Below are 15,985 nucleotides of genomic sequence, written 5' to 3'. Positions count from 1 at the left end.
ATGGCTGGAGGGAGGATAGTCTCCAGAGGTTGAGTTTCGGGATCAGTGTGATGGAGACGTCAGCTTTCATAAGGCATCAGCTTTGCAGTTCTTACTTCCAGGTTGGTAGGTGACTAAAAAGTCAAAACGAGTGAAAAAAGCGCCCAACGGGCCTGACGAGGATTGAGTCTCTTGGCTTCTCAAAGGTATTTCAGGTTTCAAACCTGACTTCAAACCTGTGATTGGCTCCCTCCAGCCAGTGGCGCCTTCTAATGCTAGCTTGATCGCCAGGAGCTCACGATTTCCCACATCATAGTTTTGCTCTGCCGGGGACAGCATCTTAGAAAAGAAGGCACATGGATGGAGGCATTGCTGTTGCTCACCCTGCCGCTGCGAAAGCACCGCTCCAACTCCGGTGGATGAGGCATCCACCTCAACGACAAAAGGAAGGCTGGGGTTTGGGTGCTGAACGCTTCTCATAGGTGGTTGAAAGCTTCCGTGGCTGATGGTATCCATGACAGAGACTTGGGCCGATGCTTGAGCAGAGAGGTGAGATTAGGAGACTATAACTCTTGATGAAATCGGCGGTAGAAGTTAGCAAAACCAAGGAAACGTTGAAGTTCTTTTACCGTGGTAGGTTGAGGCCAATCCATGATGGTTTTGACTTTTCTCTGGTCCATTCTGATGCCCTGGGGGTCATTGACGTAACCTAGGAATTGGACAGAGGTTGTGTGGAACTCGCACTTCGAGCTTGAGGTAGAGGTGATGTTTTCTCAAGTGCTGGAGGACCTGTTTTACCTGGTGGCGATGTTCCAAGGGACTTGAGGAACTCACAGAGAACTTCATTCATGAAGTTTTGGAAGACTGAAGGCGAGTTGGACAGAGTGGCCCCAGGTAGCAGGTCGATGGCACAGTCCCATGGCCGGTGAGAGTACTCACTGTGGGTCGTGGTAGTTTGACAGGACAGTTAGCGATGGAATGGTCCTCTCCCCCACAGTAAAGGCATAGATGGTGCTGAAACATTCGCTGATGCTCTGCAGAAAACAGATGGTAATTATCCACTTGCATTGGTTCAGGTGCTGGAAGGGCGACAGGTGGAACAGAGGGCAGAGGATGCAGTGAAGGAGGAGACATGGAGCAGGCGTTGAGGTGTTGAGAGATATGGATGGAAACCGTACGGCATATGCGCTGACGGACTCCTTTCCTTTATGAATGGTGAGCAACTGATCATGAATTGACAGAGGCGAGACAGTTTGACCAAAAACTTCCTTCAAATGGGATATAAAATATGATAGTGATTTGATGACTTGGCTAGTTCCACATCGATTGTGCCCACTGGAGAGCACATCCCGACAGGAGATAAATGAAGGCCACACAGGCTTTATCACTGGTGAACAGGTGGGACTGCATCTCAAAGTAGAGCGTGCACTGAAGAATCAATCCGCTGCAATCCTCCACCTCACCTGTGTATGTCGCTGGACGGGCCATGGTCCATGGCAGGTTGTGAAGAAGAGGTGACTGTTTGCAGAAGCAGGGACTGACGAACTGCCTGGACGAGATTGGCGAATGGTTCATCGCTCGAGCTCATTGTATTCTGCATCTTTGATGGTCTGGTCTTCTGTCACACTCACATATAGAAGCAGATAAGGATTATAAACAATCAACACAGTTTATTTGCAGGATGTAATAGATACAGGAGCGGATTGTAGAAATGGTAGGCAGTTCAATCAGTTTGCGTGAAAGGGACTTATCCGGGCTGGTGATGGTGGAAGAGATACGGGCTGGTGATGATGGTGGACGGTGCTGGTTGAAGATGAAGGAGGAAGATGAACAGCAGACTGGACAGGGACAGGAAAAGACGAGGATCCGGATAACAGGACAGACGAAAACAGGATACTCCAATGAACGATCCTAGAAGGGCAGGTAGCTGAACACACTGGCCCTCATTTATCAATCTTGCGTAGAAACGGGCGTATATATTGGCGTAAGATTATGCTTACACTCCTCTCATCGCCTGATTTATGAAGCTGTGCGTACCTTTGAAATTCTGGTGTACGCAATACCTGCCCTTGATACATGCCGCGGCTGAAATCGATCGTCATTAGAATAACACGCCCCTATATTCAAGTCTCCGCTTCCCCCACGCCCTCATTTTACGCCATGGACACACGGAAGACGGCAAAGAAGAGAAACTTCTTTGAGAAAGAGAAAGCGAAACCAGGGAAGTGGAAAGAAACAAAATTGATTTCTAGATTTTTATTATTAATGACGCTTATTGTTATTTAGAAGAAGAATGTCGTTATTATTATTTGTATTATTATTATTATTTAAAAGAAGAAGAATGTCATTTTTATTATTTTGTCAGTCTGAATTATTTTTTTGGTCATTGAAAGCCTTTCATTACTAAACCCAGTCCGTGCATACCTGCCGGGCCTAACCCTGGCCTAACCATCGTTTCAAAGAATAGTACAACGGCGAGCGCGTCGAGTATAAACGCCTCGTCCGTTTGGGGAGGTGCGCGCGCAGTCTGCGGAGACTCGCGCTGCGGAGCCAGGCGAAAGTATAAACTTGAAACGTCAGGTAAAGCGCACAGGCTCGCAACTTAAGGAATACATATGCATACAATTCAAATGCTTTGGTAAAGTCACACAAATTAAACATTGAAGTCCATGTTGCACAAAAATAAACACTGAAGTTTATAATTACTATGATGTTGTTTTTTTTACAGTGGATCATAATATATTATATCTTTTAGTTTGTCAGTGCGTTTTGTGGTGTTAGGAATTGTTTTTTTGCGCATTCCCGCACTCAAAACGTGCGTACACCACCTCCTGAGCTGGCGTAGGATTTGAGCGTGCCGTACGCCAACGTCCATATTGATAAATCTCAAAGTCAACGTGGTTTTGGGTGTACGCCAGGTCTACGCTGGAAATTTGGTGTACGCACTTTTGATAAATGAGGGCCACTGTGAATATCAACATGTCTGTGAACCAGTCAAAGACGAGACCAGACAATGAGGGAACAGAAGGTGAGTGTATTTAACCAGTGGGGATGAGGTTCAGGTGCGGATGATTAAAACTCGGATGAAAGTGAACGAGTGGGTGGAGCGTGATGATTGGGTGATTGAGGGAGTGACGGTGTGGCTGAGTCCGTGACACATTTCAATCTTAAAAAATCATATAATGTTTCATATTAAATTATATACAGAATTATATTGAAATTAAATTATAATGTCCTTTATATTAGGTCTCATGTCAACAAACAAAATGTAGCTTTATATTTTCTTATATTTTATTTATAGTAGAAACTGGGGCTAGTTGTCACACTTTTATCTCCAGTGAATAGTCAGTTTATTTTTAAAAACTGAGTTTCTGTTTAAGCATATACACAGATGAGCCAATAAATTATGACCACCTGCCTAATAATAATTTGTTATATAAATATATTTATATATGGGGATGAATAGGAGAGGCAAATGGGAAAATTTGGCTTGGATGCTAGGGTTACTCTTACTCTTTTTTGAAAAGAACTCTTTTTTTTTATGACCATATAGTACCTCTGTTGGTTCTAGGGTGATAGTTTGCTGTTGGTCCTCTGCGTGCTGCCAAAACAGCGCCGACCCGCCGAGGCCTGGACTAAAAAAGTGCCCTGAATGTGTCCTGTGGTCTCTGGCACCAAGACATTAGCAGCAGATCCTTCAAGTCCTATAGGTTGCGAGGTGGATTCATCCATGGATCAAACTTGCTGGTCCAGCACATCCCACAGATGCCCAATTGGATTAAGATCTGGAGGCCGTAGAAACTCCCTGAACTCTTCATCATGTTCCTCAAACCATTGCTGATCAATGTGTGCAGTGTGACAGGGTTCATTATCCTGCTGAGAGAGGCTACTTCCAGCAGGGAACACCAGTGTCATGAAGGGGTATACCTGGTCTGCAACAGTCTTTAGGGAGAAGTCACAATTCATATTGACTTTCACATGAAAGGCAGGACCCAGGGTTTCCCAGCAGAACATTGTCCAGAGCTTCTCACTCCCTCCACTGGCTTGCCGTCGTCCCACAGTTATCCTGGTGCCATATTTCCCAGGTAAATGTTGCACACGGCCATCCAAGTGATGTAAAAGAATATGGGACTCATCGGACCAGGCAACCTTCTTCCGATGCTTCAAGGTCCAGTTTGGATGCTCGCATAGCCATTGTAGGCACTTTTGATAGTGGACAGGGGTCATCATAGGCACTCTGATTGGTCTGTGGCTCCAAGCCTTGCCGTTTCAGAGATACTCTCTGGGTCAGAGTATCTCTGAAACGGCAAGGCTTGGAGCCACAGACCAATCCCAGGCCTCTCCTTTATGGCCTTGCCATAACAATATGGCTTTTGTCAAAGTTGCTCAGATCTTTATTCCTGGCCATTTATCCTTTATTCAACACATTGATTACGAGAACTGACCGTTTTATTACCCTTTAATCTACTCAGACCTTAATATGTGGCCTTATTAGGAGATGCTCAACAATATTCGCTTCATCTGTAACTGGTCATATTTTTTTGGCTCATAAGTGGACTTTAGATACAACTTATGATTTAGATTACAAAAAAAACCCCCAAAAACATGACAACTTGCAGTATGTCATGTGTAACAACCTGATGTTTTGTCCAAATATTCTTGTCCCAAGAACACAGTTCAGTTTTTGTTTAAATTGTACCGTTATTATATAGATGAACCGTCTCTGAATGTATGGCAGCTATTGCAAGAATTTGTGGAATTGAACTATTTCTGTACTGACTCAAAATGTTCCTCCTTAGTTTCTGAGAGTTCTGAAATAGTACTTGGGAAAACTTTCCAGTGTGACAACTAGAACTGGTCTCAAATGTAATGGCATGGAAAAACCCATGTCTTTTAAAAATGAACAGATCCCAGATCTGGACAAATCACACTTGAAAGATTGTTCACAACACTGTAAAGCATCTATTATCATCAAGGAGTCTGGACAGGGCAGAGAATTGCCATAAAACCGATTCTCAAATTCAATCCGAGGATGAACGTGCAGGAGTTTTAGTCCTCTTTTCTGCTGCCAGCTGAATACTTTGCATTTTCTGTCCTGCCTGTATAGTGTCATTTGTTCTGTCTTTTCTGGCTAAAATGAAAAATGATGTCAGGGCTAGAAAGGTGTCACATTATGTTTGATGAAACCCAGAGAGTGAAGGTCACCTTAAGTGAGTTTGATCAGAAGCACTGCAAGCAATAAACAGAGCAATCCTGAAATAACTGACATAATGCTTCATTAAAACATCTTTATCTGTATCCATTATGAAAAACGGCAAAGGTCAAGGTATCTGATTCTTCAAGGACTAATTTCCTTCTCAGTAACCCGTCAACATTAAGCAGAACCATTCTCAACACAGAATGAAACTTGTGGTGTGACATATCACAATTTTATGTTCTTCTTTTTTGTTGCTAAAAACAAAGTTGTGTGTCCATTGTCCAAATGAATGTCATCTCAGAACATTGCTGGTTCCTCTCGTTCCACTTTAAGTCCCAGCCTGGGGTGCGTTTCCCATATAACAACATAACTCACTGCTTAACTTCTTCGTTTAAGAAATCAACTAGCTAGTCACGACTATTTCCCAAAACCACAGTGTTGCAAATTGGTCATTCAACCACGTTGGTTAATGATGTCACGCTTGTGGTGGAGTAATAACTTATTTTAATGAATATGTTTGAGATCGAATTAATGCTACATGTTTTTCTATAAATTACGGACATGGCATCTGAGGAATTCTCATTTTTCGCAGTTATTTTGCTTTATTTCCTGATTCAATCATAGGCTTGATCTTACGCACTAGAGCACATTTTGACTGACTTAAGCACTCTTGACGAACTAAAATACATAAATGACATTTGTATGTATTCTAATTAAATGATATAGATTGTATTGAATGTCAGCTTGCATATTTGGCTTAAGATAAGGATTTATTGAGTCCACATGTCATACAAACAAAAAACTCTGCTTCTATAACCACAGGTCGAGAGCTGTCGTTCCAAGCACACAACTTTGCGATGCTATTTGCGAATGTTTGTTAGAACTACGGTTTTGGGAAACACCGACTCATTGAACTATGCTGATAATGACAGAACTTGCGACCATAGTTGACTAACAATGCTTTTGGGAAACACACCCCTGATTGGTAGATACAGTAGTTTATGAGTCCCAACACTCAGAAGATGTGTATGGACGATAGCAAGAAACCAAAAATGAACAGTTTGATGATGTGTGCTGCTTGCCACGCTCAATATTTAGCATATGTCAATCAGCAACATTACTCTGTCCTTCTGCTCCTTTTTGACTGAATATAAAACGACAAAGTCGTACCTTGTCCCATCGCTCCTTGGGAATGTCTTGACAGTTGCAAGGCTGGTGTCCAAAGAGTTATTCGATAGATATAAAGTCCTTTGTTGGCTTGGGGAACTCTTAGATGTCAAGGTACATAAAGAATATTGCTGAATAATCCCAGTTGTACTCACTTTAAGACTCCGCTTGCTTTAGTTGTTATGTCTGATTAAACTACTAAAAGTGCAGATGAAACTGAAGTACAGCAACCTGCCCAAGCTGGGATACTTACATGTTTCCATAATAACAGTATTTCAGTGTTATAATGATAACGCAGCCATAGAATAGGTGGTATAATTCGCAATTTAAAAGATATATTGTGGACGGTTTTGGAAGGGCATCTCAATCACGTGGTATAATAGGTCTAAGTAGGGATCTCTGCAGTGAGGAATTGCACTTAACATCATTGCAGATGTTTCCGAATCTGGTCCAGGCCCAACAGCAAGGAGACAGACAGATATTGTACAAGTTTATGCCCTTTATGCACTTCCGTAGCCTTCTGCAATTGGGATTATTACAGCCAGGATTTAGCAAAGATATCCATGGATAGAGATGATGGGAATGGATCTTGTGTGTAGTAACTGATGGTGATGATGAAAACTGGTTTGGCCAATGTTACCGCTCTTCCTGGAACTGCCTTCCCATCAAGCCTTACATTGTGGATTCGGGATGTTTGGAATGTCTTGCTCATGGAAGGTGTTTCTATGTACATCACATCACCAGCCCACATGTTTTATTCGTAAACATCCCAGGGTAGAAAGGGCTTATCTCCGTGGCTCAGCAGAACAGGACAGCGCTTCAGTTTTGAGAGCCCCTCAGGACCAATGCCTCTATGCTCGTGGCTATGCTCTCTCTCTCTCTCTCTCTCTCTCTCTCTCTCTCTCTCTCTCTCTCTCTCTCTCTCTCTCTCTCTCTCTCTCCCACTCTCTAGCCAACATTTGAGTACCTTATGCCAGCTCTCCTGCATGAGCCAATCCCAGCAACATCTCGGGGTCTTTCATGTACAGCACAGCTTTCTTCATTGAGAGGCAATGCAGGAGGCAGGAGGAAATAATGACCTATACAAATTGTCAGAAACATTCGGAGTAAAATAATGTCTAGGTTTTCGGAAAATAACATGGGAATGCATAACACATGCTAATTTCCCAACAAATCATGACTTAAAATGCAGATTGTAATACATAATGACATTTTATACACTCCCAGATGAAAAAAAGTTCAAAAATTGTCACTTGGGTGGTACCCTCTCAAAAGCTACATCTTTTTACCTTATTTACCCATAAATGGTGCAGATTAGTACCTAAAGAGTACATTTTAGTAGGGTGCCATCCCAGTGATAGCTTGGGGGATCATAAAACTACTTTACACTGTACTTTAAGCTATACATTCTTTGCCACTTGGGGTGCCACATAGGAGTGCAAAAATAATTACTGTTTTCAAACCTGCTTCAAACTGGTTTGAGGCGGTCCAGCCCCACAATCACATCATTTGGTGAGTCAATGATGCTCAGGCCATTCAGACAAACAAATTGCAGTTTGGTGGCACTAGTAGAACAGAAATTTCTCACTTCAATTTTAACATAAACGATATACAAAAATTACATTTTGTGTTATGAATAATCTCAAAAACATTTTACCCACAGAGCCAGCTGTCAGTGGTATTTACTTGTACTCGATTAAGTGTGTGTGTGTGTGTGTGTGTGTGTGTGTGTGTGTGTGTGTGTGTGGTGAACAGTATGAGAAATCTCAACTCTGAAGCTGCTTCTCATTCGATATTTTGTTTTTGTACAGGAGAAGCCATATGTCATGCTTAAGAAGTCTGACAAGGAACTCGTCGGCAATGACCGCTTTGAGGGCTTCTGTATTGACCTGCTTAAGGAGTTGGCCAGCATTCTGGGTTTCTCCTACGTGATCCAACCGGTGCAGGATGAAAAGTATGGGTTTCAAGACGATAAAGGCCAGTGGAATGGGATGATAAAGGAACTCATGGAACACGTAAGTATTCAGCATCAAAGTAGTAACCCTTTAGTGCTCTTCACGTGTCAGTCAAAAATGACAAACATTTTTATTTTATTTTTTTTGTCAATGAAATTAATGTACTGTACTATATTTTAGTTTGATGTTTTTCATTTAATATTTTGTATGTTTAGGGGATTTATATATATATATATATATATATATATATATATATATATATATATATATATATATATATAAAAATCATAGTTATGCTGTATTTATAATCCATTCATTCACTTTTTGAGCATAAACCTGAAAATGAAAGTTCTAACTTAAACTATGGTAAATCTTGAATTCTTTAGAGCACATACTTAAGTTTGATCTCTTTTCAAAGATGACACTTGGCAGATCATTGCTCAAGTTAAAAAAGTGAACTTAAAAAAGTAACTGAATTGTAGGTGTATTGTTATGAAAAATGCACGAAAAATACTATTTTTAATTTTTATATGAAATATATTTTTCAAAATCACATTTTACTCTAAAACTACAAGAAAATCAAAGCAATAAATCTAAACACGTTGTGTTCCAAATTTGAACCATATATATATATATTTTTAAATGAGCTTTTAGTAAGATTTTGTTTGGCTGCAGTACCAAACGCTTCCACTAGATGAAATCATCATCTCCCATTAATTTCCAATGCTCTAATTTTTTAGCTCAAAAATCTCATTTTTTTTACAGGACCATTTAATCTTTTCAAATCATGTCCATGCTTTTTTTTAAGTTACGTACCATTCCAAAGAAGTAAAAAAAATCCTAAAAGTTTTTCAGTCAGTAATGACCGAAGAACACCTTAAATAACAAATGTGCTGTTTCTGCTGATTCAGACTCACTAGTACCTGCATCCTTAATTTTGCCTTTCACTTTAATAAAGCCTTTCATCTTGTTTTCTGATGTCTAAACAAAATGCCAAGATGACACAATAATGCAATTAACTAAACGTGTTGCTCGCTCCAATACTGCTTCCGCTCACAAAACGCGCGCCGCAAAGGTGACAGAACACACCTGGATCACATTGACATGCCGCAAAGACGCAGCGGCAAGTGCTGCCACAGCGAATACACGTTTAAACGTCTCTATCGAGTCAGCAGAACTAGACAATTCTGAAAGCTGATTCCCCGAGCCCATTCTCTCCAGTCTCAGTGCTGTCAGGCTGGGGTGTCCTGTCCTGTCTCAGGAACGGGCTTCTCATCCCATCGCCCTTTCGCTGTCCTCACCCTCTCAGGTCACCAGAAGCCCGCGGCTGCAGAGCTGTAATAGCTTAAGTGGCATTTAGTGGAGGAAGTCATATGTGGGAGTCAATGGTGAGGTGCTGGAAGGGTTGGGAGAGGTGACTTACTGCAGCGCCACTTAATCTTCCCTGTGCTTCGGCCAGATCCGGCCTGACTGCAGTCACCTTCAGGGGAACAAACGGATTATGGCCGGAGGAGTCAAAAATGGAGATGTGTGTGTGTGTGTGTGTGTGTATTGCTGAAGGTGAAAAAGATGTACAAATTTAATGAAATGTCACTCATATGATAACACATTTAAAAAATGATCATTACTGTTTAGAGTTTGAGATTATGGAAGCTTGTTTCCGCCACAGAATAAAACATTTTAAAAGATAATTGCGACTTTTTATCTCACAATTCTGACTTTATTTCTCAGAATTGCAAGGTATAAAGTCAGAATTGCGTGATATAAACTCTCAATTGCGTTATAAAGTCAGAATTGTAATATATAAACTTCTGACTTTTTTTCTCGCAGTTTCGAGTTTATATCACGCAATTCTTTTCTCAGAATCGTGAGATATAAACTTTACATTACGAGTTATACAGTCCAATTCTAAGGAAAAAAAGACTGTCTAAAAAAAACTACCGTCTTTCACCATATAATCCACTGATATACTAATGATATACACCTCTTTTTTTGTTTTGAATACATTATTTTTTCTTTTTTTTTTGCAAGGATATATACCTTAAATTAAACAAAAATGACAGTACATTATTTTACATTGTTACAAAAAATTGTTTCAAATAAATTCTTTTGGATTTTTTGCTCATCAAAGAAACCTGAAAAAAGGTATCATGGTTTCCCAAAAAAAAATATATGAAGCAGCATTAAAATCAGCATATTAGAATGATTTCTGAAGGAAATAGCATACCAGTTATAATATTTCAAAATATTGCTGTATATACTGTATTTTAATCAAATAAATGCAGCCTTGGTGAGCATAAGAGATTTAATTCAAAAACATTAAAACTTATCTTTCATTAAAACGTATTATCTTACTGACCCCAAACTTTTGAATGGTAGTTTGTCTATTAACCTTACTGTAAATCTTGTTTATATATCCAAACGCAATTGTATGACAAATGATCTATGATTTGTTATACACCACTGCAGGGATTCGAGGGACATCTTAGTGAGCCAGTGTCATATGCACGAGGCAATTATTCAGTCCAAACAGGGCCTGTGCTTTCAGGACTGTAGTCTCGAACCTTCACTCGCTCACAGCAATAACGTGTGTTCACTCCCGCACGATTCGAGAGGAGAGCTGCCGACACACTGACACGGGCAGACAGAGTCAACTAATGAGTGTAGAGCGAGCAGTGAGACAATATGGACATCCAGTGTTGTTCATCAAAAAAAACATACAGCAGAGAGAAAACATGTCGCAACAGTGAATCCTCACATTTCGGGGAACCTCAGCTGAGTTCAGCTAAACGAAACAAACACTGGCTGATAGATATGTGTAAATGTGTGATGGGGCTTCTGTTTGACTAAGCAAAAAGGAAAGGAGATGGACATGTGGCTTGAAGAAAGCACAGCTTTTCCTAAATTGCTAAGACACATTTCCCCCAAAAAATCAACACATTTCTCAAAACTATAAACATGCAATCAAACCAACAGATGTGAAAATCACAAAACTAAAAAAAAAAAAAAAAAAAAAAAAATATATATATATAAAAACATTTACAAAAAAATAAAAATGTGTGTTTATTTGTATATGCACTTTAATATTCACATACTCGTCCATATCATGATTTGACTGAGTGTTTTAACTTTTTAATGGATTTTCATGGATTTACAAATTCCATGACACTGTAAATTCCGTTTTTATGACTGGATTCTGCAATTCCAATTCTCCTTGCTTCCACATTTCTGTACCTTTTCCCTAATTTAAGCCCTTTTTGGAAGCCAATGGACCCGTCTGTTGTATTTTTATACATTGTGAGGTTCTGACTAGTGTGTGAACCATTTTTCATACTAGTGTTGGGATAGTGATAACCGTGTTAACTGTGTTGTGGTGATAACTGGGTGTGATGACATTGTGAGGGTTTTCCAAAGCTAGTGTTACATTCTACATGAGCACATGTTACGGGTTTCAAAGGATTATTAGTAGATTTGCAACTTGAGTCAAACAAAGAATAGTGTTTATAGTTTTGATATAGAGTTTTCGTTTTATAAAAATGACATGGATAATGAAAACTATCGCTAAGATCAAATAAATTGGTAACACTATACAATACGGTTCTATTTGTTAACATTAACTACATTGGATAACATGAACTAAAAATGAAAAATACTTCTAAAGTATTTATTAATCTAATGTTAATTGCAGCATTTAGTAATGCATAATTCAAATAAAGATCTGTTAATATTATGGCCTTGTAACAAATTGAACTGCAACAAATGTATTGCTTATTGTTAGTTAGTATTAGTTAATGCATTAACTAACGTTAACTAATGGGACTTTATTGTGAGGTGTTATCAATGAGTCTGTTGTTGAAGGAGTCATCTTTTTTTAGCTGGATTAATAATGGTAATAATTATTCTAGTATAACTAAACAGAATCTAGAATAGCTCAATATTTTGTGAGATACCTTTAGGTATAGTCTAATTTAAGAAGAGACAAACAAGACGATGAGGCGCTGTTTACACAACACCGTTTTCAACTAAAAATGGAAAACTTTTTAAGTGTTTTGGCCGTTCATTTATACGAAAACTGCATTTTGGGGCCTGGAAATGCAAACTTTGAAAACGGGTTTCAAAATGGTGAAAACGGTGACGTCATGCACAAGCGCGTGACGTGTTCAGTATATATATATATATATATATATATATATGGTGTTTCTTTACAAAGTGACATCGCCATCTACTGGCATGGCAGCAGAACACAGCGTTTTTACTCGTTTTCGCAGATCCGTGTGAACGAGGATCTCATCGCCCACAATCAGAGGTAATACCAGATACGCCAAATTAGTTTTCGCGCCGGGGCTGCTGGATCTTCATTTACTGATGGCAGGTTACACACTAAACCGGTGAATACAAATGGGCTTGGCGGTCGCTTATGAACGTGTCAAAATTAATAAACTAGCTCACTTGCAATAGTTACCACAGCCAAACTCCGACTCTCAGCTTCATCTGCCTGTGATCTCATGGTGTTTTTAATCATTGCTTTTCTATAAATATCCCTCTTGAGAATTCGACCAGTTTTAGTTTCCCAACGAATGTTTTAAGCCTCGGGCTCAATGGGTGTGTAGTATACTTGAGCCTTATCAGATGGCCTGCGCAGTATCGAAGGTGCGTGTGTATTTTTAGGAGCACTCATTTTGCGGCTGAGTGCCCTTCTTGCTGCTGTCTATATAGATAAGCTGATCTGGAATCAGCAGACCTGAAAAGCAAACTAAGAAACAAGCTCTGGGACCTGACCTCGGCCTGCCACACGAGGCTGAGCTAGATAGAGTGTTTTCATGTGAGTAAACTCAAAGCCTTATCTCTGAAGACGGATTTATGGACTCGGTGATTTCTCAACCGATTCTCACCAAATGTTGCAGCTTGAGCCTTTCATGAAAACAATTTAAGACTTGAGCGCAGAAGGAAATTTTTTTAATGGAATGAGATTTCCGAAGTTATTTCGATGAACTTCTGATTGCCTGTGTCAGAATAAGCTGCATGAAACGCAGACTATTTTCAGTTCTAGACAAGAACTCGGTTGCTCGAGAGCCCGTGTTGAGAGAGAACGGGGAACTGAGAGGCTGTTATTAATGGCTCTTGTCAAAGTTATTTATCAGCGCAATTTATTTTCATCAGTATTTTTATTAGCTCTTACAGAATTTTCATTACTTCGGTATTGTTCTTTACACGATGAGTGTGTGTTATTGCTGCCCGTGACATACGCGTGTGGGGTCATCCATCGAGGGCTCGCAGATTTAAAGAAGACAACAAGCAACAACGGATTAGCACGGGGTTGTTTTCGGCTGATAAAGTGCCATTAAATCATAGGGTGATACATTTTAGCTGTCACCCAGCGTGTTCTCATAAATCATGGTTTCATAACTGAATTACCAAACGCCTTTGCCCTAGTACATCTATTTAACGGCACGGTGCTCTTGTAGGTTTATCAAAATAAGTCAGACGTCTTCATTCGTCTTTGTAGGTCAACAAGCACCGTATAATGAAGGATAAACAGAAATGCGGTAGAAATAAAACAAAATCAAAAAACAAAATGTCAGAGAGAGGAGTCTCACTGCCAAAAATCACTGGGTCACATTCACTAATAATTGAGTATTCATTCTTATACGCACAGGAGATCATCTCATCAAAAACAAATTTCACGTACACATGACTTAAAGAGCACCTATCAGATTTTTCCCGTGTTCATCAGTCTTTAGTGTGTAATGTTGCTGTTTGAGCAGCAAAAGCTCCAGTTCTTCTCTATATCAGTGTCAGTGTTTCTGAACTCCCTGAAACGCCTCCATTGTAGTCTTGAGTTTCTTCCCGGAACGAACACGTCACAATATTCCTCATTTAAATAATTAATACGCAGAATAAAGGGGCGGGGCCTGGTTGAGTTAGTTAGTAGTGTGTTGAAACTGGCGGTTATGGTAAGGGGCGGGACATTTCCAAACACACTCGAACCGCTCGACCAATCACAACACACTGATCCAGCTGACCAATCAGAGCACAGTGTGCTTTTCAGGGGGAGGGGCTTCATAGAGACAGCAACTAAACAGAGCGTTACTGACAGACTGGGAAGAGACGAGCTGCAACAATGGAGAATATGGGGAAATAATGTGTTTTTGAACATTCAAGTATTAAAACCTGCTCTAGAAGAGCCCAAAAACAAAATCAAGACTGAAAACGGATGCACAAGGTTAGTTATTTGCATAAAACACACCCATCTATATCCATAAAAGGGCATTGGCAGCCTTTGTTGCTCTCAGTAAACACAATACACTCTCTATATAATACTTCACACGTTTCAGTTGTTGATCATTTTTTTCATAATGTAAATTTTAAATATATATTTAAATGATTTGTTCATGAAAACATTAGTCTGCACATTTCACACATATTGTGTATGTATGGTTTTTGGTTGGTGAATGCGACCAATTTTTTCAATAAGGATGTAACATAGTTAGATGTTTTGGGAAGAAGGAGGCGGGAACCGGCGAACATTCCAAAAGATTTTAATAAATAAATAAACAAATACAAAATGAAAGTAAAAGACAGCAGCCCCTCACGGATGACTGCTGCCACATATAATAAAACATAAACAAAATACAACATAAGTCCAGGCCTGGTCCTCTCTCTCTCTTCACTGTCGTCGCTCCTCCTTTATGCTTCCGCTCCTCCGTGAGAGATACGAGACCGGTGCGTCTCACAGGAGTCGCTCATCATTAATCACACCACCGACCTCGCGCCGCTCTCTCACGGCCCTCAGCCTCGTCCTGCTCGCCACACAGGATATATAATGTATCATAATAATCTATATAATAATCAGCAATAAATGTATCAACATTAATCAGTAATAGATTTACAATATATATATTCTCTTTTCTTGTTACACGAAAATTGAGAAAGTGTTATGACTGCTGCAGTGACAGTGACAGATTTCTGGGAGATTATGGATCACTCGCGGGAGTTAGATCGGAGACGCTTTCCAGGAGACTCCAGGAATATATGATGTCCAAATAAAGACAAGAGCTTTAAATATTTATGTTGCGTTTATTTTATGGTGGAGAGCAGCATTCGATAGCTGTAATGCCAAAGAAAACGAGCGCTTCTTAAATACTCAACTGGATATTAATTAAAGTCATAAGGACTGGTGTTTCAAGTAGGACATCACAGTTTATTTGTCTATTTTTTCTGAAAGTGGCCACAAATCCCACTCCAGAGCTAAAGGTCACGGTGGGGAAGCGCTAAATGATGCAACAGGCTTATTATACTTGATTTAGTTATAATTGATGATCTCATTAATCATCCAGCCATGCCAGTATTAATGGCTGCCTTAGCATGTCATTTCTTCCTGTTATAGTAATTAATCTTTGCTCCGGTGGATAAGCCGGAAGGTTATGTACCAGCGCTGGCTCATTGTCTCACTGTACTAACTTTGACTTGGACTATGTAGGACCTTTTAATACATTTCACAGTCCTGAGCACTTTGCCAAGCTAAATCATTCTCGTTACGACCTGACAAGCAAAGACAAAGTCCTTAAAGGATTATCACAGAAGATATTGACATGTCCATTGTCCATGAGCGAATATTGACATTGTGTCTCAAACCTGGCTGTGGCTTTGGCATAATTATCTCTCTCTCATCCAAATGCATTTGTTT

At 39.9% G+C, this 15,985-nt stretch overlaps 1 protein-coding gene across 1 annotated transcript in view; it reads left to right on the top strand.

Moving 5' to 3' along the window:
* Window positions 1-15,985, top strand: part of grik3 (glutamate ionotropic receptor kainate type subunit 3) — a 154,521-nt gene that overhangs the window by 107,137 nt on the left and 31,399 nt on the right. The window contains exon 10 of the mRNA XM_084088612.1: window positions 8,155-8,358. Within this exon, the coding sequence (XP_083944738.1) occupies window positions 8,155-8,358 (204 nt within the window). The remainder of the gene's footprint in view (window positions 1-8,154; window positions 8,359-15,985) is intronic.

Source organism: Abramis brama (genome assembly GCF_963993115.1).
Source record: "Abramis brama genome assembly, chromosome: 17".
Lineage (NCBI taxonomy): Eukaryota > Metazoa > Chordata > Actinopteri > Cypriniformes > Leuciscidae > Abramis > Abramis brama.
The sequence above is the reverse complement of the archived record's forward strand: the minus strand, read 5'-3'. Positions and strand labels throughout refer to the sequence as shown.